This window comes from Stegostoma tigrinum, chromosome 28, assembly GCF_030684315.1.
Source record: "Stegostoma tigrinum isolate sSteTig4 chromosome 28, sSteTig4.hap1, whole genome shotgun sequence".
Classification (NCBI taxonomy): Eukaryota; Metazoa; Chordata; class Chondrichthyes; order Orectolobiformes; family Stegostomatidae; genus Stegostoma; species Stegostoma tigrinum.
Window position 1 is genome coordinate 29809716 of NC_081381.1, and position 27853 is coordinate 29837568.

The 27853-nt window shown below is 40.9% G+C and overlaps 1 protein-coding gene across 3 annotated transcripts; it reads right to left on the minus strand.

The window, feature by feature from the left end:
• Nucleotides 1-3425: 3425 nt before the first annotated feature.
• Nucleotides 3426-26906, minus strand: LOC125466758 (putative beta-lactamase-like 1). 3 transcript variants are annotated; one of them, XM_048561731.2, is made up of 9 exons: nt 26791-26854; nt 23589-23603; nt 22246-22342; nt 20857-21005; nt 17946-18055; nt 14931-15088; nt 11650-11897; nt 8982-9087; nt 3426-4903 (listed from the first exon to the last, which is right to left on the minus strand). In XM_048561731.2, the coding sequence occupies exons 4-9, from the start codon at nt 20960-20962 to the stop codon at nt 3931-3933; spliced, it is 1701 nt and encodes a 566-aa protein (XP_048417688.1). In that variant the 5' UTR covers nt 20963-21005; nt 22246-22342; nt 23589-23603; nt 26791-26854; the 3' UTR covers nt 3426-3930. The 3 variants fall into 3 exon arrangements, with proteins under 3 accessions (XP_048417688.1, XP_048417690.1, XP_048417689.1); XM_048561733.2 differs by lacking the exon at nt 23589-23603 and having other exon boundaries at nt 26791-26875; XM_048561732.2 differs by lacking the exons at nt 22246-22342; nt 23589-23603 and having other exon boundaries at nt 26791-26906.
• Between the last annotated feature and the right edge of the window lie 947 nt (nt 26907-27853).

Consider the following 27853-nt stretch of genomic DNA (forward strand, 5'->3'; position numbering starts at 1 on the left):
AAGCCAGCTTTTTTGGTTTTGCCAGGACCAGATCTTTCTGCATCCAGAGTCTGATATGGCCAGCTATGATCGGAAGTGGGTCTGGAAAATTTATGGACTCTTCTAGTGCAGCACTACCAGTGGTGTATCTGCTCAATGCATCCACATTTGCCACTTGGCCTCCCGGATGGTGTTCCAATTATTAATCATATGCACTTAGTACTAGAGCCCACTGCTGAAATCCAACTGAAGCAATAGGCTGCATTGCCTTGTCTTCTTTAAGTAGGCCTAGCAGGAGTTTGTTGTCTATTATTATTACAATTTTACTTCCATGAATGTATTTGAGGAGCTTCCTGACTCCAGGTAGGATCACCAAACCTTCTTTTTCTATCTGGGTGTATTTACACGCTGCAATAGGCGAAGCCCTAGACACTATGGAGCGTTCCTCTCCATAGGCCACCAAGGAGCTGTTACTATCCCAATGCCACACAGGGAGGCATCACACGTCAACACCAGATCTTGCTTGGGATCAAAGTGGGCCAGTATCTTAGAGGATGATGGCAGTTTCTTCACTTCCCTGAAAGCTATGACTTGGCACTTGCAAGGCTGACCCTTTTTTAAGAGTTGATGCAAAGATGCCAGGATGGAAGCCAGGTTATGTATGAACTTTTCCACAATAATTCACTGGCCCAAGGAAAGACGTAAGCTCCACTACAGACATAGTAGATAGGGTACCTTTGATTGCCCTCACTTTATCTTCCAACCCAGTCTTGTTGACTCTGTAACCCAAGTAGGTCACTTGGTGTGCCTGGAACACAGATTTTTCCCTTCTATAGTGTACACCTGCCTGGGAGAAATGTTTAAGGACTATACTTCAAGCTCTCTAAGTGTCCCTCATTCATCTGCCCTGTTACTAGCTCACCATCTAGATAAGTGACAATCTGGAATAGACCTTGTAAAATGTTCTCCATCGTCCGCTGGAAAATTGCTCAAGCTGACAATACCTCTAATGGCAGTTTTGTGTATTGGTACAAACTCCTTGGGCTATTAATTGCAGCATATTTCTGGGAATCCTTATCTAACTGCAATTGTGAATATGCATGGCTCATATGCAGCTTCATGAAGGGCTGCCTCTCATATAAATCCTCTGCTGGGTATTTATCCTGCTGCGAACCTGCTGTTTACCATTTGTTTAACATCCCCACAAAGGCAATCAAACTGGATGAGCTTCCCAAGTGATTCATAGAATCATAGAGGTCTAGAGCATGGAAACAGGCCCTTTGGCCCAATATGCCTGTGCCACACAATTAGACAAGTCCCTTTTGTCTGCATTTCATTCATATCCCTCCATCCCCATCCTGTCCATGTACAAGTCTAAAAGTTTCTTTAAAATGAAGAAATTGTACTTGTTTCCATCACTACCGCTCGAATCACGTTCCAGACACTCACCACCCTTTGTGTGAAAAAATGCCACTCTGGACCCTTGTGTATCTCTCCCTTCTCACCTTAAACCTATGCCCTCTAGTTTTAGACTCCCCTACCCTGGGGAAAAGCTGTTGGCTATCTACCTTACCTATGCCTCTCATGATTTTATAGACCTCTATAAGGCTACCTCTCAGTCTCCTACGCTCCAGGGAAAAAAGTCCCAGCCTATCCAACCTCTCCTTATAACTCAAGCCTTCCAGTCCAAGTAGTATCCTTGTAAATCTTTTCTGCACTCTTTCTAGTTTAATCATTTCCTTTCTGTGTAACCAGACTGCAAGGAGTGCTTCAAATGGGGCCTCACCAACATCTTGTACAGCTGCAACAAGCAGTCCCAACTCCGATATTCAATGCACTGCTATTTTTTCAATTGTACAATAAGCCTGTGTTTCTTATTATTTATTATTATTCCCTGTGTCAATATATAAAGCTATGTTCAATTTTGTCATAAACATATTGTTGTTTGTGTCGTAACCTTATGCTCAAATGTGTAAGTATTCTGCTAATTTTTTCTTAAAGAAAAGAACCATAGAATTCGAGATAATGGGAACTGCAGATGCTGGAGAATTCCAAGATAATAAAATGTGAGGCTGGATGAACACAGCAGGCCAAGCAGCATCTCAGAAGCACAAAAGCTGACGTTTCGGGCCTAGACCCACCATAGAATTACTGACATTAATTGGTATGATGGGTGCTGCCCATTCTGCAAACTGGACTGGCTAGGTGACTCCTTCGCTTTCCAGCTTACTGACTTCTGCTTCTACTTCTGCCCAGAAGGCAAATGGCCCTTGTAGAATTGTGGAATTGCTTCCTGGTCAATCTGCAAGGTTGTCTTCACTCCTTTGGTAGTCCCTAGACCTTCTTGAAAAGTATCTGGCCATTTAATTAGGACTTCACTCAGGTAGCCATTTTCTGACCAAAAAGTGTTGAACCTATTTAGATGAATCTTTCTCAACCATTTTCATCCCATGAAAGTTCAGGCCCAAGTCTTTCACTACATTGAGTGGGAAGTAAACTAGCTGCTTCTCAATAGAGACTGGAACCAAAGTTGTACACTTACTCTGTAGGGGCTCCCTTCAATAGGTTCTCAGCCTGGCCGAGGTCTTGCACAAACATACAGGCTGGAGTCCAGAGCAAATTTTGTTAAAGACTGATTCTGCGATCACTGAAAAAAATCATGCCTTTAGGTTGAGGCTTGGCTCAATTTTGGCGTTTTGGTGTGGGTTGACCTAAAGTCCCTCTGTTCAGGATATTTCCTAAGTGAGACTCTGCGATTGCTTTCATTCAAATTGTGTTCCCCAAGCTTAGTTGGCCTAGTGAGGATGTCCAATTCCATTGGCATACCCTGTAACTCATATACTCCACTTGCCTCATTTTCTAGTGACAAAGCCAGTTGTAGTGCCCGATTGAAGTCTAGTTGGGCTTCAGATAGTGGATGCTTTTGCATGGTTACATCATTAATCCCACATACCAAACGGTGTCTCAGCATTTCATTAATGGTTAATCCAAAGTGACATGCCTCTGCCAGGCGTCTTTACCTTGTCAAAAATCCTAACAAAGCTTCCCCGGTTCCCGAATTGCCAAGTAAAACCAATAACATCTCAGAATTAGAGGAGCCTAGGGATCATAATAATAAATCTGTCAACTCCTTAAAGTTTTTAGTATCTGTTGCTTCAGGAACTTTAGGCTCCTAATAACTGAGAAAACTGCGGCTCCACCAGCTGTCAGGTGAATTGCTCGTTGTTTTTCATCTGCTCCAATGTCATTTGCTTAGAGAAAATAACACATTCTTTCCAATTACTGGGCTCAGTCTTTGACAGTAGGGTTGAACAAGTCAAGCTTCCCAAGTAATAGCATGATGCCAGAAATGCTTACCCTAACTCATAGATGACTATTGCAAGTGATTTTCTTCAGGAGCATGCTTTTCTCTCATTGTCACTGAAATAACTCCACAGAGGCCAGTATCCTGTCACCAAGTCACCCTTTATTTACAAGTGGAGAGCCCTTGACACTGATCCATCTCCCACAGAGCCAGCTCTCGGAGTGAACAGGATGCCTGACATTTCTGTTCTTATCTGTCAACCACGGCTCCCTGATTGGACCAGATTAACATCCCATATTCTATGGGGTTCACTTGGCTGACATCATGACAACCACTACAGAAACAGAAGGAACGCTGACCGGGAATTTCCTCAGAGTGCTATCTGCGCTCCCTTTCCATGATCCTAATGAAGATTTGGCACTGGAGCAGCAGCAATTCCCAGAAAATTCCCAGCCCGTGTGTTCTGTAAAGTAGTGGATCAATAGATGGTGGTAGCTCATGATAGTGTCATCATAAACGATGTCTGCTTTGAGAAAGGTTGCTTTACCAATGGCCCATTCCCTTGTTCCAGAATTTCCCATGTTCTTCAATCTGTAAAAAGTGGTTTATCAAATGTTCCTAAAATAGCTGCAGTCGGTTGCCTATTCTCAAAATCTTGGTTTCTGACTGATGCGGAGGATATTGTAGGTATTAAGGCCTGGTGCATCAAAACCAGGAGATAGGCCTTTCCTGTTAAACGGAAAAAAATTAAACAGTTGTCCATCTTGAGCTTCAAGTGACACTGAAGCTGTGCTAAATTTCAAGACACAAGGGTATTCTTTTTCAAATACAATTTGAAATACCCTTTCTTCTAAATAACAGAGTTTGATCGTTCGATACCTCTCAGGAATCAAGCTTTCAATATGAGGGCCAAACTGTTGCATTACTAACACTCCATTCTTCTCCTTCTTAATCTCATAAAAGGTCAAGTTTGCAAATGTGTAGTGACCAACATAAGGCTTAGGGTGAGGAGGCGGAGAAAGAACTCTTTTGCTTTGTCGAAATGCAGACTCCATTGCAGGTATTAAATAATCATAAACTCTCATAGTCAAGTCCTTCTCTTGAGGCCGAGAGCCTGACATCAAAATAACAAATCCTAATTTGAGTTTCGGAATCAGGGAGAATGTGGCTGAGTAACCATCCAAATCGCCCTCTTTTTTAATGATGTCATATCCAAACAGTTCGTCGATTTCCCACGGCGTTCCTGTTCTGCTGGCAAAGTAATCCTTAGAACACCTGAAGACTGGAGTGAGCATCATTTTTATGGTGTCAGGCTCAAGAAGATTTCGGTGAACAGCTCCCAAAAGCACCATGGCTAGTTTGGCCAGGTCCGCAGTCGTGGAATACATTTGGCCAGAGGGTCTGTACCAACCAAGGTCATAGAGCTGTGCTGGCTGACCATTGCTGTAAACACCAACTGCTAGCTTAGAACGGACTGAGTGTGTAAACTCAAATCCAGTGTGCTCCATTCCTAGTTTAGTTAAAATATTCTCAGTAATCCAGCGTTGATACTCTGATCCAGCGACTTGATTGGCTAGAATGTGAGCCAGGAGGGAAAATGCCAAATTACTGTAATGGCATCTGAGAAAGATAGAATAGTAAGTGTCAATCACTTTTTACAACACTTGTTATGATTGCTTTTGTGCATTTCCTTCCTTAAATAAACACATTAAATAACACCAATATTTTCATTCTTTTTATCTCAAGGCTGAGATAGATTTATAACCTGGAAAGGAAGCAAGGGCTATGGGACAAAGTCAGGAAAATGAAATTGAGGATTATCAGGTCAACCTTGACCTCATTGAATGGCACTGCAGATTCAGTGGGTCGAATCACCTACTTCTGGTCCCAAGTCTTATGGCTTTATGCAGCAGCTTTTTACCCTCAATGTAGCCTATGTTTTAGATTAGATTAGATTGCCTACAGTATGGAAACAGGCCGTTCAGCCCAACAAGTCCGCAATGCCCCTTGAAGCATCCCACCCAGACCCATCCCCCTATAACCCGCACACCCCTGAACACTACAGACAATTTAGCATGGCCGATCCACCTAGCCTGCACATCTTTGGACTGTGGGGGGAAACCGGAGCACCCGGAGGAAACCCACGCAGACACTGGGAGAATGTGCAAACTCCACACAGGCAGTCGCCCGAGGCTGGAATCGAACCTGGGTCCCTGGCACTGTGAGGCTGCAGTGCTAACCACTGCCGCATACATGTCTGCATACACTTCCTGCCATAAGTTCCAAGTGCCTTTTTTGTCATCCTAGAATTCTAAATTCACATTTAGGATGTAAGTTGCTCATGTAAATTGGCGGTGGATAATTTGGCTACTAGATCTCCCTAATTTTCTTAAGTTGTTTCCAACGATATTTATTCATCAGTAATAAATGAATGGGTCTCCAAACCTCTGCTGCAAATAGGGCAGAATGGGGCACTTAGCCACTGACTAACTCATGGCTGGAACCATCAAAATGCCAAAGTCAAATAATTTAAATATTTTGAGGTACACAAAGGCACAACAATGGCCCCAAAGAGAGGGGAGTGGGGACAGAAAGTCCAAATGGGATCAAAACAGAGAGAAGCAGAGGAGGGTCAGTGTGGATTTGGTGGGCCAAATGGCCTGTTTTCACACTGTAAGGATTCTGTGATTCTATGTCACTCCTTGTGCTGAAGACACTGATGAAAAATGGTCCTGGCAAGCATGGGGGAGACAACAGAGCTCATTGTGAACTGCTTCCCTGACACAGAAAATACCTATGGTCTCATTATTATCCTACAGAAGACAGAAATGTTGTATCCACCAAGGCCCTGAGGAAATTAAATCCATCATCGATCAGTGTTAACAGCAGCGACCTCAATGCAGCAGAACAATTGAGGGTTAATTGGCTAGCTTTATCATAAGCAACACCATTGTCAATGAAGACAATCAAATTTCCAAGGCCAACATCACCTTTGCTGCTTCACAGAACATGTCTGGTGAGTCATTCACTGTGCTTCTCACCCAGAATTCAAATACACAGAGCAATTGTCATTCTGACTCTTTTTGTACAGAAAACAAATGACACTGCTGGGGAACCTCCATCAACACTCTCTCCTTGTGAATGCCAGATGGCAGGACTACAAACAAACAATGAAGTGCTCAACAAAGCCAATCTGCCTGACATTGAACACTTCTCCTTTAGCACTGCATTGTCCACATACTGTTCACTCATCACCTTAAAGGGCTGACTAACACACCAGCCATTTCTCATCAGTGATCTGAGTAGCACCTTCACTGAGACATCTCTCTCAATCTACTTTGTTCTTTTCACTTTGTATTTTCCCCTTGAATTTTGATGTTGATTGCATGTATTGAATTAGGTTTTGGCTCAGTCACGTGTATTCCACACTGCTTACATTCTTGTTTCAGGAGTCACCTGACAAAGGAGCAGCGCTTCGGTAAGCTTGAGTTTTCAAATAAACCTGTTGGACTATAACCTGGTGTCATGTGACTTCTGACCTTGTCCACCCCAGTGCAACACTGGCACGTCCACATTATTTCAGGAGATAATTGCCCGTTTTTCTAGAGTAAAGCTTGGCAAGGCACAGAGAGAAGAGGCTAGGGGTTATAGATCCCTCCTGAGGAGGAGAACTCTTTGCTTCCAGGGAGATGCTGGAGGACTGACAAGCTCTGGGTCCTGTACTTGCTGCCTCTTTTACTTGCTCATTGATAAGAGCAGAGCCAGAGTTCTTAACAAGCTGATTCTTGGTTATTCATTTTGCTGTGAGAAACATTTTTCTACTTTATCTGGCAATGTTTTTAACCTAAAATCTTGAACATGCATTGAAGATGCAAGGCAGCGAAAATCAGTGAAGCAAAAAGAGATGAACTCGAATGGAAAGCACAGGCACTTCACTCAACTTCTGGATACATCACTAAACTGTCATCCAGTTCATCATTTGTTCTCTCACTGGAAATCATTGACTCTAAGAAAAACGCCCAGAGGTAAGGAAACATTTTAAGTGGAGGTTTTGCACTTACAATACATTGGGAATACATGCAATGGTGGAATGTCCTTTCAACATAAATACAATGACAGCTGGATATTTGGTCTTGAGAAATTGTTTGGAGACCATGACAGTGAGTGGCTTTCAAGATATTCCAGGTATGGTCACTCAGAGTTTGTAGGATCTCACTGCAGCTGTAAGGCTAAAGAGTCTTTACAACAGTGGGTAATGACTGCTGATGAAGTGATCTTCCTTGTTCAATTTTCAGAACAGAATGAATTGATACAGTCACTTCAGTGCTCTTAACTGCCCAAGGCTGCAGTTGTAATGCTGCAGGAGTGCGGCACAAATGTGAATGTAGTCCAGCTTGAACAGAAAGACAGAGCTATGTGCAGAAATACCAATGTTCACAGCCCAAAAAGCTAAGTTAGCTAAGCTAAATCCAAACCCTGAACCTAACTTTGAGAAGTTGGTTTTCGACTTTCTTACTGATTCAGCAGTGAGATAACACTAGTTAGGAACCCTGCACATCATGGTAGCATAGCCTAGCACTCATACCCCTACAATTACATTGTAAAATTTGACCTGCTAAGTAAACAAATGCATTAAATTCTGCAACCAGTTCCCGATCTGTTTCTGCTAATATTAAGACCTTTACTACAGGAGTGATCTCACATCATTGCTCAGGTGCTGCTCTATTACAGTAAGTTGAGTCTTTGCACATTATGTTAAATGGTGGAGTAACTCCCAGTCAAATTTAGAAAGTTTCTTCAGACAAATGTACATCTGCTTTCACTCAATTTGTCTCAGATGTCAGTTAGTTGCAACATTTATCCATTAGTGCAGCATAACTCCTGCCTGAAATACAACCCCCACTATAAAACCATAACACACCTTCCATCTCACACTCATGGGATATTTGTCTGTCAAGCATAATCACACTGGAGTCTTGCAGATTAGTTATAGCGACAGTGAAATCCCAATCAAGTATACTTTCAGGCAGTTTTCCTACAGTTGCTTTTGATGGAAACCAGATTAAAACTGCACTTGTTATTCCGTGGAGATGAGTGATGTATCTTACGGTATGAATTAAGGCAGGTTGACATACTGTGCTACTTTCATGAAAAGATTAATCAACTGTTGGCATTGGTTAAAGAAAAATTGGAATATTTAACTAGAGAAGGGTGGTTCATGAGATTTATTTCTTAAAAGTAATCAAGGAACAGCCATAAGTTTTAATTGGTCATCAATTTTTTAAAATATTCATTCACGGAATGAGGGTGTTGCTCGCTGTGCCAACATTTATTTCCCAACCATAATTGCCCAGAGAGTCAACCACATTGCTGTGGGTCTGAAGTCACATGCAGGCCAGACCGGGTAAGGATGGCAGATTCCTTCTCCAAATGACATTGGTGAACTAAATCAGTTTTTCCCAACAATGGATTCATGGTCATCATTCGACTTTTAAGCCTAGAATTTTTAAAATTTCATTCAAATTCACCATCCGCCATGGCAGGTTCAAACCCAGGTCTCCACAATACTATCTCGGCCTGTGGATTAACAAATCAGTGATAATACCACCAGGCTGATGCTTCCCCTGTACTTGTTTGCAAAATTTAAAATTTTGCATGATGTTTTTGTTAAAAGATGCTACAAAAGCTGAATTCAAACCTTGTACCAGGGTCCGCGATGAGTAAATCATCCCGTAGAAGATTCAGTGCCATCTCAGTGTTTCCATTCCAGAGCAGGCTTGTTGATCTGAGCCGCCTAGGTAACCCTGTAAATTATTCCATATAGGAGTTAAAGATTTTTTGAAACCAAATCCAACAACCTCTTTGGAGCGACCTCAAATGAAATGCCATCGAAACCTCTAGCTCCACTAAAGCACGATCAAGACTTCAAAGGATTTGAAAAAATGACCTGTTCAGAAACTAATTACATGAGAAAACAAACTTGACCTTTGTAATTTTTTTTTGGTCAGGGAATGTGGGCATCGCTGGCTGGCTGGCATTTATTGCCCCTCACTAGTTGCCCTTGAGAAGGTGGTGGTGACCTGCCTTCTTGAACTGCTGCAGTCCAATGTTGTTAGGGAGGATATTCCAGGATTTTATCCCAATGATACTGAAGGAATAGTGATATATTTCCAAGTCAGGATGGTGTGTGGCCTTATAATATTTTGTTGTGCAATACTATTCAAATCCTTTGAGATACTTAGTTCACTGAGCAAGCATATAGCAAATTTGAATGCGTAGGGTAGCACATTTCTCAGGGAGAGAGTCCCTGAACATGACAGAGAATGTGCAGGTGGTGGTGCTCCTATGTTCTTGGGATGTGATCGTTGCCGGCAATGTGAGCATTTATTGCCCATTACTAATTGCCCATGGGACGGTAGGAGGAGCCAGCTTCTTGAGCTGCTGCAGTTGGTATGACATAGGCACATCCACAGTCATTGATTTTGTAATAATATGGTATAGATAAGTGACCATTTCAGAGGGTACTGTGATGGAAGGTGTGTGATTTACATGTATATAAATATCGTTTCTTCAGCTTGTATTTGAAAGTGAGGTGCTGATTATTTTCATGAAAGGATTCTTTTCAAAGACTACGTCACACAGTCCTTCTGATACAGGAGCCTAATCCAGTATTTGTCAGAGAGATGGTGACTGAGAACCCCTGCAGTGTTCATGGACTTTTTTTAATATACTGTAACGATTTACAACAGGTTGAACAGACATTGAAAGCAGTTAGCTTGTTTCCAGTACAAAATAATCACGGATTGATTTTTGATAAACCAGAGATTAAAAGGTTTTGGACAGTCATAAGGAGACCCAAAAATGGTCAGAAGCAAATGCAATTTCTCTCCTAGACGGGAGATTTTCAGAGCAGTTAAGCCAATAAAGTTTAGTGTGTGCAACTTCCAGATTAGGAATGTTTGGTTCGAAATCTTTGTGTCATTAAAAACTGATAAATTTTAACTTCTCCGAGTTTTAAGTACTCATGTAAGAGACTTCACAGTTCACAGGTCAAAAACCGAACAGAATCGAAACTGAAAGAACTGCGGACGCTGTATAAATCAGAAACAAAACAAATTGCAGGAAAAGTTCATCAGGTCTGGCAGCATCTGTGAAGAGAAATCAGAATGAGGAAAGGTCACCGGACCTGAAACATTTACACCAATTTCTCTTCACAGATGCTGCCAGACCCGCTGAGCTTTTCCAGCAATTTCTGTTTTTGTTACTGAACAGAATCAATTAAGTAGAATTTAAATACTCGAATAGGGGGTCAATATCTTTAGCATGGTAATGGATAGTTTTGGCAAACAGCCTGAAACTTGGTTTTGGTGTGTGTTTTATAAACTTTCTAACTATATTTTATATTTAGATAGCTTGGGTTTTACATATCTGATAGAGTCATGCAGCTCGGAAACAGGCCCTATGGTCCAACTCATCCATGCTGACCAGGTTTCTTAAACTAGCCCCAGTTGCCTGCATTTGGCCCATATCCCTCTAAACTTTTCCTACCTATGTATCTGTCCAAATGTATTTTGAATATTGTAATTGAACTTGCCTCTACCTCTTCCTCTGGCAGCATGTCACATATGCGCACCATCCTCTGCATGAAAAAGTTGCCCCACAGGTCCCTTTTAATTCTTCCCCCTCTCACTTTAAAATAAACTTCAATTCTTAAAAGAAATTCAATAGTCTCATGTGATCATGTTGAGTGATTGACCACTGCATTAAGTAAAGTTAAAAAAAACTATCAGCTGGATTTCATTCTGAGAGCTAACTCGTCTAGTAATACTAGCAGCTGGGATCACAACAGTACTTCAGTGTCAAGCACATTTCCTTACGTCATTAAATATTAAACCAAATTTACTTGACAAATTCATTGTCTTGCACTGACTATGTCAGAGTTAGAGATGGCCATACACCTTTACTGAAGCCTGTTTTTAATTTGTCATCTTTTTGACATTATGTCAGCCTTGTGAGCTTAGCTGAGATTTATCTTGGCAGAGGATAATTCTTTATTTTCATGTTTGGCAATACTAATTATTTCAGATACTTAGTTCACTGAGCAAGAATGGTCCATTGGTAGCACACTTCAGAGGATGAGAATCCCTCAACATTACGGAGAATTTCCAATAAATGTCCCTGGCATGTAAAACTAGATACAAATATGTGTATAAGCTTATAATTGGCTTAGGTGTGCTTGTTCTTTGGCATATTCTATGCTAATTTTATTATTTGATGTAAAATTGCTTCTATTAAAATTTAACAAGACGATATTTACTATGTCAGCAAAATTTTGTTCAGCTGACTTTGTAAAATACTTCCCTCACCTGACAGCTGGCTGGCCATTCTTCTCAATGTCACAGATGATAGTTTTGCAGCAGTTTCCCCTCGCTCGAGAAATACCAGGCCATCTGCTTCATATTTACTTTCCAAGTGTTTTGAATTTCCCAGTGGGTTTTTAACTGTGAAGTTTCGGACATATTTTGTTAATGGATCATCCAGAGATGCAATTTTTCCTTCCTGCCAGAGTTTGTACAGCATGATAGCAGGGAAGATCTTGGAAATACTTGCAATCCTGAAACGAAAGGAATTTCTTTTGAGATTTCCAGTCGTTTTGTGAGCACAAAGTTTTACAAGTTAAGTCAAAACTGAAACAAAAAACTGCGGACGCTGTAAATCAGAAACAAAAACAGCAATTGCTGGAAAAGTTCAGCAGGTCTGGCAGCATCTGTGGGGAGAAATCACTCGACTTGAAATGTTGACTCTGATTTCTCTCCACTGATCCTGCGAGACGTGCTGAGCTCCTCCTCTGCTTTTTTTTCAAGTTTTACATATTGACTGGTATTATATAGGAATCCCATCATATTTTACAATAGTTTGCATAAGAAGTACAAAATTTATTTTATCTTTTGACAAGTAGGTAAGAAATTTGCTTCTAATTTTGGCTGCCTCCTATCTAGTTGCTGGGGCCTGAACACTTGTGTTATGATATAGGGCTCATTCACATAACTGCTTCAGACTGCAAAGTTCCTGGTCAAATAAATCTTCCAGAATCACTTAGAGAGTTAGATTCTTGAAAATACTTGACTGAAACTATTAGCTCCATTATAGATCTTCATTCTAGTCATATCACCAAATACCTTCCAGCTCAGAAATTCCGTGACAAGTTGCCATTGGTTTCATTTTAAAATAGTTCTACAATGGTGAAATGATTGGAGACAGACTGATAACACACCACCTTCCGCAAACATTTCACAGAAAACAATGTAAAAACTTGTCATCAAGTGACAGTTCACTCTTACCATGGACTTGTTCCATTAGACAATCTGCCGAACACTTGGAGCATCACATTTAAAAGAAGGCAAGAAAATAACTTGCGTTTAAACAGTCACTTCTATTACCCATGATGTCCCAAAGCATCTGGTAGTCGATTAGATACTTTTTTAAAGTTCTGGGAAGCGCAGCAGCCAAACAACACCCAGCAAATTGTGACAAACAACAATGAAAAGACGATCTGTTGCATTTGGTTGTTGAATAATGTTGGCCAGGAGAGTTCCGCTGCTCTCCTTCAAATTTGTACATGCCCACTCACTTGAGAAGGCAGACAAAGCCTTGACTTCATGTTTGATCCAAAGATTAACTCTTCAGCATTGAAATCTCAGTGTGGATTATGTGCTCAAATGGATCTTAATTTCCCAGCTTCTCTCTCAGATGGACGTAAAAAAACGTTGATTCAAAGGTGACCACGGAGCTCCCCTGGAGTCCTGGGCAGCACTAAAATGCTTAATTGACTTTATTGAGTTGTACCAGAAAGCTGTGATTGAATATAAACACAAGTTGTTTCCTTTTGTAATAGTCACAATGTTTTAAAATCATTGACTGCATGTGGAATGTTTTGAGACAATTTTGATAAATATAAGTGTTTTACAGATGTGGTCCTTTATTCCTTTCAAATGAACGCAAAGTACACCAGCCACTCCAAGGTTTTAGTGAGCTGCTTTGATTGTCGCTGCAAAATCTAACTAGTACCATACTATAACTTTTTGGAATGATGATGTAATTGAAGCCAACGTTTTCAGACTGTTCAACTTCATTTACCAGTAGCAGGAGACAGAATGACACTGCCTTCTGTGGAATAAGGGTTGTGAGTGGCAATTGGAGCACCTTAAAGAATAATATTGCACATTGCTGTGTGAGTTGGGATACATAACAGCCTGAAAATGCACCAGGTGGGGAAAGCAGGTCCTGTCAATGGAAGCCATGGAAAAGAAAAGAGGAAAATGAAAAGAAAGCACGAAAAGCTCTACCATATTCACATTAAGGAACACTGGCATTAGGCCACTCAGGCCATCGAATCTATGTTTATTCTCAATAGAATAATCCAGTCAATCCCATTCCCCCATGTCTGGAAATTGTATTTCTTTCAAGTGCCCATCCAATTTCCTTTTGAAATCATCTCCACTTCCACCACACTCATAGGTAAAAGGATGCAGCTTGTCATAATGATCAGCATAAAAAAGTTCTTCCTCACATCACCCTTCCCCTGCATCTCTTGCCCATAAATCTTAAAACTGTGCCCCTTCATCTTCGCACCAGCAACTAATGGGAACATCCTTTCTTGACCTCATCTAAACCTGTGATAATCTTGTACACTTCTTTCAGATTGCTCCTCAACCTCTTTTCTTTCAATGAGAACATTTCTTAACAAATTCTGCACAGGGGGAATCAAATACTAAAAATTGAAATGGAAGGAGATGTTGAGTGAGGTTGCTCAGGGATATTTGTTAGGATTTTCTTTCTGGTGTACTGAAATAACCTGGGTGTAATAGATCACTTCACATCAGTAAAATTCAAATATGACCCCAATCCAGGGTTTATTGTCATCTCAAGAGCTCTTCCAAGTATGAACCTCGCTGATCAATTGCAAAGCAAATTCAATACATTTAGATACAGCAAGTGTATGGACTACTTAGGTAAAAATGATCCGCTCGGTGCAAAGTTGCAACAGAAGTAAAGGGAGGACACATATGGTTTAGAGGCGATGACCAAGTATTGTATCCAAGCAAAGTGAGGAAGGACAGACAACGCAGAATACGGTGATTGTTGGGATGATGGTTCTTCAATTTCAAGAAGAGACGGCATAAAGAGGCCATTAGGAGTCACACTTTAGTCCTAGCCAAATACACAAATCATATACTTAACAAAATAGAGAAAATAAATCTATACAATAAGATACAATAGGGCCATGGGATAAGAGGGCACAGTGTCAGAATTCTAAAGGCCAGGTTTTGCATTGGCATCTGGGATTGCACATATAATGCATTGATATGAGGGATTGTCAGGAAGGATCAAACATAGCAATTAGTTCATGTAAGATGCAGCTTGTGCTGAAACAGGAAGAATGCTATGTTATTATATTGGAAACCAATGGACTGAAGGGCCTCCAGAATATAAACTGATCTGGTGATTTGTGAAATAAAATCCCTGGTAAATAAATGTCAGCTACAGGTAACAGCAACTTAGACAAACAACATGGAATTATTGACAAAATCATTTCCTGTGGGAACTAAGATTGATCTCACATGCAAGATAGGATTTAGAAAGTTACCTGTAAGCAGTGTATTCATTTGGTGGAGGTGAAAACTCATCAGATGCATTTTTTTTCCCAAAATTTCCAGTCCACAGCACAGTATCGTTAAATATTACAATGGCTGAAATGGATGGTAAGTTCCTTGCATGTATTTGATGACGTAGCAGAAAGTCAACCTATAAAAGACAGTCATTGCCTATCTGAGTTTCATTTCTAATCTTCAAAGACAAAGAGAAATATAACTATCATAAGGATATATAATGAGAAGTGTGATAATTCCTGAGTGAATAGGGTAGACAGAAACTTTGTGCTTGTTTGAGTGAATTTGCAGCTACTTTGCACACCTCATCTAGTATCATTACCATCGAAATCAAAATTTATTATAAGCAAGATGTTCGCGAAATTTATCTTTTACTATTTCAAAGACTTATGTCATATCTTCCCTCAGTCTTCTGGCCTCCTGGACACTTTTCTCTGAATGCTTGGTTTCAAGAGATGATTTATGAATTTTCCCCAAACCTTTTTATTTATCAGCCTTTGCCAATAGAGACATTTTGATGTTAATTCAATTGCAAAGTTCCATTAAACTAACTGAAATCAAGATCCTTTCATACTACACTTATATTTGCTCTTATCTGCATTATCCAGATTAACATTCACTTGCTATATCTAAGCCTGGTTACATGATAAATCTTGTGTCTTACTTGTAATCCATTTGCATAACTTCATGTCTTTGGCAATATAACAGCGATATTACAGTTCCATATCATTCACAAACAGCCCCACTGTGTGCTCCCTTAAACATATGAGCCAAGCAAAAGCACATTTGGCAGACTTTGTGTAATTTTGTGAGCTTGAATAATATGAAGAATTGGTCTAGATTCTTTGCACCAACAACTAACCTTTTCTGGAATCTGGAGTCAATCTGGATTATGCCTGTGTGGAGGTTAAATAAGCAGCCAAATATCATTTCAGTCTTTGTAGAGCTTCAAATTAAAGCTAAAATCATTTTCAGCCTTTACCAAAGGTTATACAGCAAAGGTTGGGGGTTGAGGAGAACAACCACCAGCCAAAAATGAAGGGAAAACAAACTTTACATGTAGACGTGTTAATAAGTCAATGGTCATGTGTGTAGTGAGTAGTGCATAACATGCCCTCTTGTTTTGTGGCTAGTAAGATGGTGCTGCTGTGATATATGATCAATGGAGGGAGAATCACTCTTTTTGGGAATACAGGTCGGCCATCTCAAAGGACAGTGGTGAAAATTTACTCTGGCTGTAGGTAATGGCCAGATCTAACCACCTGTACAATACACAACTGAACTTGGATGCTAACGTTATGTCATTCATGCGCTAAAGCAGTAAATCAGTCTGCACTGTAGTTTTCTGCAATCTTTCCCCACTTAAGTAATATTCAGCTCTTCTTTTCTTCCTGCCAAAGTTAACTTCACAATTCTCACATTATATTTCATCTGCCAAGTTTTTGCCCAGTCATTTAATCTGTTACCCCACTGTAGACTCCTTGTGTCATCCTCTCCACTTGCATTCCTGCCTGTTTTTGTGTCATCTGCAAACCTGATGATAGTACGTTCACTTCATTAATCCTTGTCAGTAATGTATATTGTCAATAATTGTGGCCTCAGCACTGATCCTAATGGCACTTCAGTAGTTACAGGTTATCATTGTCAAAATACCCCCTTGTAGCAACTCCCTGTCTTCTATCAGTTACCCAATGCTCTGTTCAAGCCAATGGATACTCTTAAAGGCCACACTGCCAAATCACTGACCCAAGACCATCCAAAGTGGAGAAGGAGTTTCCAGAAAGGCATTGAACACCTCGAGACTTGCTGTTGTGAAAAAGTGAAAGCCAGGCGAAACAGCATAAGGATCGTGCTGCCACTCCAACACCCCACCCATCCCATCCCATGACCACCTTCTACCCCAAGTGTGGCAGGGTCTGTGGAAACCGCATTGATCTGTACAGCCACCTGCTGACTCAGCCTGAGAGTGGAAGAGTCATTCTCGTCTACAAGGAACTGCCAATGATGTTGATCTCTAACACACCATGAGCTCTTATCTTATTAAGTAACCTTACCTGTGGTATCTCATCAAATGCCTTCTAGAAAATATATTACGTGTGATGGCTCCCCTTTATCTTCCCTGCCGGTTACATGTTCAAAGAACTGTAATAAAATTGTCAGGCGTGATTCCCTTTCATGAAGCCATGCTAACTCTGCATGGTTATATCATGTGTTTTTAAATGCTCTCCCAGTACATCCTTCACAATCGACTCAAACATTTTCCCAATGACGGAGGTGAAGCTAACTGGCCTACAGTTATTTGTTTTTTTTTGTCTTGCTCCCTGTTTGAATAACAGTGTCACACTGGCAATTGTCGAATCTTCCAGCACCCTTCCCAGAATCTAAGGATTTTTGGAAGATTATTACCAGTGCATCCACTATCTCTGCAGTTGATTCTAAAATGCCATGATACAAAACTTGAAGTCCGTCGGTGCACATTGTAATTTATGGGTTAGCACCAGAATAAACATGACAATGAAAGCTCCTGGATCACTCTAAAAGCCCAACTGTTTAATTTCCCTCAGCTTTACATTCAATCTTGGTGACCTGAAGGAACTACAGATGTTGTTAGAAATGTTGCTATGTTAGTGGCGTTCTTAGAACAAATTGGATTTTAAAAAAAACTTGTTTGCCTAACAGTCTTGCTTGCAGAGTAATGTGCTGATTCATGTCATTAGTGCCCATCACACGATCGTAATTCTGGTCGGTGTCCATATTAAAGTAATTGACAAAAAGATTATTCTCAAAACAACAATTTCAAATTCAACTTTTTATAATTCTGAGGCTTTGAGTGAAAAAAGAGTAATTCAACTCTTGCAACATTTAAGAAATCGCCATCTCGTTAAAACTACACTTCCAAGGAGTAAAAGTCTGTCTTGATCAGAACTTCATCCCAAATTCAAGGTTTTCGAAATGCTTTTAACAAGAGACTCTCCAATATTTTAGTTACTAACCTTGTTGAGAGCTTCTTTTAGAATTGGCATTGGATGTACCAGTGGTACAGGCTTGGGATGCCTGGGACACATCTGAACTGGTTTAGGCTCTTTAGACAAAGGAAATTCATCTGAAACAAACAGGAAAGTGGCACCAGTGAGGAAGGTTTATTTGGAAGGCCCAGATTCTAGAAAACTTGGTAATAAAGTGTGAAGCTGGATGAACACAGCAGGCCAAGCAGCATCTCAGGAGCACAAAAGCTGAAGTTTCGGGCCTAGGCCCTCTGATGAATGGTCTAGGCCCGAAACGTCAGCTTTTGTGCTCCTGAGATGCTGCTTGGCCTGCTGTGTTCATCCAGCTTCACACTTTATTATCTTGGATTCTCCAGCATCTGCAGTTCCCATTATCACTTCTAGAAAACATTGTTAGCTGAATATGACACCGCATTGGTAAAGAAGCAGATGAAGCTGGGGTCACGGATAATTGCAGGTAGGAAATTGGTACCCAAAATAATACCCAGTTGGCATTGTGCTGGTCAGCAGATGCGCCATCAATAGCACTCTCACTTCTGAGGTAGAAGGTTTGGGGTCACTGACCCATTCCATTGAGTTCAGAACACAAATGCAAGCTGATATTCTGTAAGAAAATAAAATATAGGAGCAGAAATAGTCTATTAGGCCTATCAAGTCTGCTCTGTCATTCGATCATGGCTAATATGAGGGTTCCTCAATCCCATTCTCCTGTTTTCTCCCCGTAGCCTTTGAACACCTTAATAATCAAGACCTAGCTATCTCTGTCCTAAATACAGTCAATAACGTAGCCTCCAAAGCCTTCTTTAGCAATGAACTCCACAGATTAATCACACCCCGGTTGAAGAAATTCCTCCTCATCTCAGTCATTTCACTCTGAGGCTGTGCCCTTGGGTTCTAGTCTCTCCTACTGGTGGAAACATCTTCTCCATGCACATTCTACCCAGGCCTCAGTTTTCTGTAAATTTCAATCAGATGCCCTTGTCCTTCTAAACACCATTGAGCACAGACCTGGAGTCCAACACCACTCCTCACACGACAAACCCTTCATCTCTGGGATCATTCTTGTAAACCTCCTTTGGACCCCCTCCAGGGCCAGCACATCCTTCCTTAGATACGGGGCCCGAAACTACCCACAATATTTCAAACGTTGTCTGAGCAGAGCTTAATACAGCCTCAGCAGTACGTCTTTGCTCTTGTAACCTAGTTGTTTTGAAATGAACGCTCACGCAACATTTACATTTCCAAATGCCAACTGAACCTGCACGTTAACATTAATAGAATCCTGATACAGGACTCCCAAATTGCTTTGTACTTCAGCTTTCTGAAGCCTTTCCCCATTTAGAAAATAGGTTACGTCTCTATTTTCCCTACCGAAGTGTATAATCTCACACTTACTCACATTGTATTCCAACTGCCACTTCTTTGCCTACTTTCCTAGCCTATCCAAGTTCTTCTGTAGCCTCCCCACTTCCTCAACACTACCGGTCCCTTCACCTATCTTTGTGTCATCTACAGACCTAGCAACAATGTTCTCAGTTCCTTCATCCAGATGTACAGTGTGAATGGTTGTGGTCCCAGCACTGACCTCTGATGAACTCCACTAGTCACTAGCTGCCATCCTGAAAAAGACTCCTTTTTATCTCAACTCTCTGCCTTCTGCCAGTCAGCTAATCCTCTTCCATGCCTGTTCATTGCCCCTAACAGCATGGTTTTTATCTAATTTGGCAGCTTCCTGTAATGGCATCTTGTCAAAGGCATTTTGGAAATATAAATAGATCATGTCCACCAGTTCTCCTTTGTCTAACTTTCTCATTACCTCCTCTAACAGATTTTTCAGGCGTGACATCCCCTTTTAAGAAGCTGCACTAACTCCACCCTATTTTACCATGCACTTCCAACTATTCCGCAATCTCATCCTTAATAATGGTCCCTAAAGTCTTACAACTGACTGAGGTCAGGCTAGTTGGCCTTTCATTTTCTATCTTCTGCCTCTCTCTCTTCTTAAACAGGGAGGTTACATTAGCCATTTTCCAGTCCTCTGGGACCTTGTCTGACTCCCGTGATTGCTAAAAGATCACTGCCAAAGCCTCTACAATCTCCTCAGCTACCTCCTTTAGAACTCCAAGGTGTAATCCATCTGGTGCAGGTGATTCATCTACCTTCAGACCTTTCAGCCTCCCCAGCACCTCCTCCTTAGTGTCACCAGTATAGTTCTGGTGGAATCTCTGCATTAGTGAGGCCACAACTAGAGCACTGGTAAAAGATCCCACAGCACTATTTCAGAGAGGAGCAGGAAAGTTGATTGAGGATAAATCCTCCTTGGGGTTCAGGCCGATATTTATCCTCAATCAACTTCATCAGAGCAACAGTAGGCTACTGAACCTGCTCCACAATTCTAGGTCATGAATGATCATCTTCCTCAATGCCATATTCCTGTGCTATATTGATGTTATCAGTAATGAGAAATCCATCATTCTCTCTGTTGGAGACTCCTGTTGACTGTGCTTGCACAGTCCTCAGGTGTAGAGAATTCCAAAAATTCACCACTCTCTGAACAAAGAAATTTTCCCTCACCTTAGTCCTAAATAGTTTGCTTTCTATTTCTGAGGTTGTGTGTCCTGGTTCTGGATTCCATAGCCCATGGAAACATCCTTGCTACATCTGCTGGACCCTTTTATAAATTGTCTACATTTCTAAAACTGATTAGATGTTTATTGTTCTTTGTGGGAGCTTGGTTGCCCACATTACAACAACGATCACATTTCAAAATCGGTTCCTAGGCAGTAAAGTCACCCTGGGGTGAGAAAGGTACTAACATGAAGTCTTTTTGCTTTCTAACAACACTAATGACAACAATGAACCTCAGTTCCAAGTCATTTAAAAAATTGGTTTCACTCACTCATGTCTTTCTTTGGAAGTTTGTACTGCCACACGAAACAGCAAGTCATGGTGATAGAGACAGCTATAAAGAAAACCATACCGAGATGTGGCCATTTCAAATCCATAGCGATACCTTTCTTCAACAGTGAAGTGCCCAGCAGTGGACTCCTGCGAAACAAAAGCACAGATTATAAACATGTTCTACTGTGTCCTCAATCATTGATTACTACATTGCTACTATTTCTAAATTCTAAAGGAAATTCTTATCAAATCTGAAAGGGTATTTGCTTTGCAGAACTAATTACTACTGTTGAGTTAAAAAGTTCACAGCAGTCTGTGGTCTCACTGCAAAAACAGAACAACAGCAAAGACTGCCTGACATTACAGAGAAACAGAATCCACAAGGGTCAGTGTGTTATAAGCCATTGACATGCAATGATCCAGTGTATGACAGACAAAGGTTGTCATGTCAGCCTCTATTTAAGTTGGATATCCATTCACATATTTGGTGCATTGCACAACTGCAACCCATTCTTCTGCAATTGAAAGGAGCATTTCCCACTGCAGTGAATAAAGGGCAATTCCTTCAGGTAACACAATGTGAAGCTGGATGACCACAGCAGGCCAAGCAGCATCAGAGGAGCAGGAAAGCTGACGTTTCAGGTCAGGACCCTTCTTCAGGGTAAATAAGCCTGAAGGCAAACCAGGGCAGCATAGGTTAATGTTGTCCCTTCCTTAAGAAGAAGGGTCCCGACCTGAAATGTCAGCTTTCCTGCTCCTCTGATGCTACTTGGCCTGCTGTGTTCATCCAGCTTCACACCATGTTGTCTCAGATTCTCCAGCACTGGCAGTTCCTACTATCGCTGGAACAATTCTTTCCGGTAGTGGGTTTTAGATAGTCATGTTCCTCTGGGTAAAAAATTCCCTTAAATTCCCTCTAAACCATGCACCCTGATTATTGACCCCACTACTAAAGGAAACAGTTTCACTTTATCTGTGTCAAAGAACAAAGAACAAAGAAAATTGTGTCCTTCAGAACTCTATCATATCAATCATATCCAAACCCCCACTCAACCTTCTCTGCTCTGAGGAAAATAACCCCAGCCTCTGGTCTCTTTCCATAGCTGAATCACTCAGCCCAGGCAGAATCCTGATCAATGTCTTCAGGACCCTCTTTAATGTAATCACATCTTTTCTATGATGTGGCAGTCAGAACTGCACACAGTGCTCTAGTTGTGGCCTCACTAATGCTACATACAACTCCATTATAGCCTCCTCATTCTTAAATTTAGTGCCTGATTAATAAAGGGAAGTATCCCATATGCCTTCTTAACTATCTTATTAACCCTGCTTGCTACATTCAAGGACCTGTGGAAAGGTACATCAAAATCCCTATGATTCGTCTTACCTTTCAGTGTGTACTCCATTACCCTGTTAGTTCTCACAAAATTCATCACCTTACACTTTTCAGGAGCCATATAGAGTTGTTAGAAAAAGCAGTGAGCCTGAGGAGTGGGAACAGTTTAGAATTCAGCAATAGAGAATCAAGAGGTTAATTAAGAGGGAAGGAACAGAGTACGATAGTAAATTGCAAGGAACATAAAAGTGGATTGCAAGAGCTTCTATACGTATGTAAAAAGGAAAAAAGCTTGGTGAAGACAAACATAGTCTCCCTACAGACTGAACTGGGAGAATTGTTGGAAGCAAACATGGAGTGGCACAATAATCAAACAAAGACATTAGTTTTGACTTCACAGAAATCACAAATAATTTTCCAAAAATGCTAGGGAAGGAAGCATTTTCCTTGGAGAAAATATATTGAAGGAGTTTAGTACAAGTTAAAAAAAAGGTGCTGGAGAAACTATTGGGATTAAAATGTGATAAATCCTCAATGTCTGATAATTCACATCCCAAGGAATTAAAAGAGGAAGCTGTGGAAACAATAGATACATTGTTTGTCAACTTCCAAAATTCTGCAGATCCTGGAACAGTTGAAGGCAGACTAGAGTATGGCGAATATAAGCAAACAATTTAAGAAAGGAGTAAGGAAGAAAATCAAAGTGGTTAGCTTAACATCAGTAGTACTGAAAATGTAACAATCTATTGTAAAGGATGCAATAACAGGTCATTAGGAGAATACCAATGGGATGACACAAAGTCTGCATGGATTGATGACAGGGAAATCATGTTTGACACACATACTGGGGTTTGAAGAGGCTACAACCAGTATAGATGAAGAAGGACAAAGTGGATGTGGTGTATTGGGATTTTCAGAAACTATTTGATAAAGTCCTACATAAGTGTATAAAATCAAATATAATGGCAAGGAATTGAGAATTGCTTAGCAGACAGGAAACATTAATAGTAATGAATGGGCCTTACTGAGACTGGAAGGTTGTGACTAGTGGGGTATTGCACAGGGCCCCAGATATTCACAATAAATATCAATGATTCGGACGAGGGAATCAAATATAATATTTTTAAGTCTTAATTTTTAAGATGATACAAAATTAAACAGGATTGTGAGTGGTGAGGTGGCTGTAAAGAAACATCAAGATGACGTAACAAGCTGAGTGAGCAGAAATAAGCCTAACTCTAACTCTATTGAGAATGATCATAATGAGGACAAGTGTGAAGCTGTCCACTTCAGTAGGAAAAGCTGAATGGAAGATTATTATTTAAATTGTAAAGGCAAAATAGTGAGGATGCAGGAAATCTGAAATAAAGACGGAAAATGCTGGAGAAACTCACCAAGCCTGGCAGCATCTGCGGAGAGAGGAACACAATTAGCGATTCGTGTACAATATGACTCTCCTTCAGAATGAAAATGAGTTTGAAAATGGTGGCTTTTAAATGCAGTAAAGGCTCAATAGTCTAATTCCTGGATGGCAAGTTTGTTGTATGCGCAGAGATTGGGTTGACTAGACATATGTTCACTGGAGTTTAAAAGAATGAGAAGGATTTTATGGAAACTCAAAATTCTCATCAGGATAGACAGATTGAATGCAGGAATGATATCTCCCCCAACCAGGACAATGGGTTATATTCTCAGGATGTGTGGTCTGTTCTGTGCTGAATGACTATATGACTCTATGTGTAGTGTGCAATTTCAGTCTGGGCTGAGAAGAAATTTCTTCATTTAGCGGATAGTGAACCTGTGGAATTCTCTACCCTAGAAGGCAGCAGAGGCCATGTCAATATATTTAAGAAAGAAATAATTGGATTTCTCAAGGCTAAAAGTGTCAAGGGATATAGGGCAGTGTAAGGCACTGAGATAGAAGATCAGCCGTGATCATGTTGAATGTCAGAGCAGACTTGAAGGGGTCAAATGGACAGCATGTGTTGCTTTTATCGATGTTCCCATGTTTCTATTATGAGACAGGGTGGCTTTTTGGTTAGTGCTGTTGCCTCACAGCACAAGGGACCTGGGATGGATTCCAGCTGTCAGTGACCGTCTGTGTGGAGTTTGCATGTTCTCCCCCTGTCTACATGGGTTTTGTCCGGGTGCTCTGGTGTCCTCCCACAGTCCAAAGCTATGCATGGTAGGTGGATTGGCGACGCTAAATTGCCCACTGTGTCTAGCAATGTATAGGTGAGGTAGATTAGCCATGGGAAACGCAGAGCTGTAGGGATAGGGTTGGGCCTAGGTGAGATGCTCTTCAGAGGGTCAGTGTGGACTTGATGGGCCAAATGGCCTGCTTCCATACTGTAGGGATTTATAATGCTTTCGTGATACTGATTGTGGGATTGATATTCCAGGACTCTGCTTCTATTGCCTTTGGAGGAAGAGGGTTCCAAAAATCTCATGTCCCTCTGATGAGAGTTAATTTTTTTTGCTCTTCCCTATCTTAAATAGGCACCTTCTTACTTTTAAACAGTGGCCCCCAGTTCTGGAGTCTCCCACAAGTAGTAACATCTTCTCCGCATTTATCTTTTCAAGGCCTCTCAAGATTTTCTATGTTCCAATCAAGTCCTCTTTTGCTCTTTTAAACTCCTGTGCGTACAGGCCTGGCCTGTCCAACCTTTCCTCATAAGACAACCCACCCATTTCAGATATCAGTCTAGCAAACTCTTTCTGAACTGCTTCCAATGCATTGATGTCTTTCTTTAAAGAAGATCAGCATTGTGCGCAGAACTCCAGATATTGTCTCACCAATGTGCTGTGTAACTCAAACATAATCTCCCCAATTTTGTATACAATTTTCCTCAAAATAAAATTCTATTAGCTTTCCTAATTACTGTACCTGCGCACTAACTATTTGCCATTCATACACCAGGATTCCCAGATTCCAATGCAGAATATTGAATGCTCTCACCATTTCAAAATTTTTATTCTTCCTGCCAAAATGGACCATTGCATATTTCCCTATATTATACTTAATTTGCCAGATTTGTAGCTTGCATTCATCCTTATCACAACTTACTTTCCTGTCCTTGTATTCACAAATTTTGCAACCATAGTTTTGATTCTTTCCTCCAAATCATTTACCAATGATGAGTCTCCAGCCCCAGTTGAAGTGGCACATCGCTCACTGCATCTTACACACACGAAAAATGCTTTCTTTTACCTGTTAGCCAGCCAATTTTCAATCCATGTCAATGCTATCCCTACATCATGAGCTTTTATTTTTCCTCAAAAAACACAAGTATATATTTTCTGCAATAACTGCAGACAAAACTATGATGGTTTAATTACCAGAATATTTATCTCTTCACCCCACCCAAAACTATGCAGAGTGCTAAGGAGATGCGCAATGCCCTTGAAGGAAATTGAAGCTCGTCCAGGTAATTGCCCTACCATGATAATGTCATGCCATATCTACCTGTGGTCCAAGATGATCTTAGTCCCAACCAGGAACATGGTCAGCTCTTGCTTGAAGGAATTCCAGAAATATACAGGCACCACAAACCAAATAACCTGCACTTGAGGTGCACTGTTCACTGGGAATAGATCTACCCCTAACTTCTAACCTAGTTCCGGTCTGAACTGACTTAAAATTATGATTCTCGGTCCGTCTTAACCATCTCATTGGAACAAATTGTCTGATTGAACATGATCTTTCTCCCCTAATTGTCTTAAATGTAGAGGTGATTCAGCCAATAGATTTATGCTTCTCTAAAGAGCACAGTCACAGCTTTTTTTAAAAAAAATTATCATCTGGCTAAGATGCTTCAAACTGGGAATTAATGTTGTGGCCCTCTCGGTATCAATATGTCTGATAATCCTGCATTCATTTAACTTCAGATGAACAGTTCCTGCTGAGTGCTAAGAACAGATTCTATCAAACTTTGCCCTACACAAGACCAAGCTTCAGCACTAAAATTTTTAACTGTTTACATTATGAAAATACAACATTAATGGTAATACCATTCATTTCATCTTACTTGATTATTAATAAGCTAAGATGAAGGGAAAAGTACAAAGCACAGGTCATCGGATAAAAGCAAAATGAGGTAAAAGGTGCTCAAAATTATAAATATTAGGGCTATAAATAAACCTACTGTACACATTGGATAAAAAAAATCAAGCATTCACTCAGCTCTGCCAACATATGGCTCATGCAGAGGACTTGTGGCTTACACATGTTGCAAAACGTGTCTGCTTTATTTCTCCCTTCCACACCAACAGTAAAGCAGCTGATTCTGTACTGGATAGCAGGGCAGTCTATGCTTTGGATTAATGAATCATGTGAATATTTTATGCCCAGCTCTAAAAGAAATGCTTAAAAGCATGCACATTCATCAGCCATTCATTGTTATTTTGTAGTTCTATAATTCAGTGTAATCACATTCAACTACATTCCTTATCAATGCTTACTACATCTTTTATTCTCATATTCAAACAACTAGCTTCCAATACGTCAAACTGATGCATTTTTAAAGTATTAACTCACTAAGAAAATAACATTTATTTTTAACCTATTTCTCCCTGCTTCTATTAACGGGAACTCACCCACTGTTGTGTTTTACTCGGTGACAAGGCGAAGTTATCTTCAATAAAATGTCGTTGAATTGAGATTTATATCACAGGGTATTTGTAATGAAAGATTGTAAGTGCATTGACTCTGGCAGTTTCAGATCATGGTGAATTATCAACGCACTGTTATCTCAATTCCTCCTCTTCTGACGTCATAATCCCTGGGTTTATGTCTTAAACCTACAAGTAGGAAGCAAAATCTTTAATCCTCCCATTTAATTCACTTTTGCCTGATATGTACATATCCCTAGAGGGGGGAAAATCTCTAATGTGCTGCTTTATTATTATTACAATCATGTATTATCTGAAATCATGTATTTTGTCTGTGGCTTCAACTAGTATTAGAAATGAACAGATAATCCTGCTGTCTTCCTGAGTGTACAGGCTGCGAGCTATCAATGCAAGAACATTACAAATATAACAACTCTGGAATATTTTGATTTTATTCAAAAGTTATCATTTACACAAGTTTTGAATACAAGATACCAAGGGCAGTCAGACTTCTAAAAGGAGAAAGTGCTGGGGAGCTTTAAAAGAAAGTCACAACCAGACAAAACACACATCAGTAATCCCCTATTCCTCTGCCTCCGCCGCATCTGCTCCCAGGATGAGGCATTCCACTCCGCACATCCCAGATGTCCACGATCTTCAAGGATCGCAACTTTCCCCCCACAGTGGTCGAGAACGCCCTTGACTGCGTCTCCCGCATTTCCCACAACACATCCCTCACACCCTGCCCCCGCCACAACCGCCGAAAGAGGATCCCCCTCGTTCTCACACACCACCCCACCAATCTCAGGATACAACGCATCATCCTCCGACACTTCCGCCATCTACAATCCGACCCCACCACCCAAGACATTTTTCCATCCCCACCCTTGTCTGCCTTCCGGAGAGACCGCTCTCTCTGTGACTCCCTTGTCCGCTCCACACTCTCCTCCAACCCCACCACACCCGGCACCTTCCCCTGCAACCGCAGGAAGTGCTACACTTGCCCCCACACCTCCTCCCTTGCACCCATCCCAGGCCCCAAGATGAC

Coding starts and splice junctions, on each gene's coding strand:
- LOC125466758 (XM_048561732.2), bottom strand. CDS start 20,962: ATGGATTTGAAATGGCCACATCTCGGTATGGTTTTCTTTATAGCTGTC. Junction 9,088..11,649: donor AATGGCCAGCCAGCTGTCAG/GTGAGGGAAGTA, acceptor AATAATTTACAG/GGTTACCTAGGCGGCTCAGA. Junction 4,904..8,981: donor ATCGCGGACCCTGGTACAAG/GTTTGAATTCAG, acceptor TATCTTTCTCAG/ATGCCATTACAGTAATTTGG.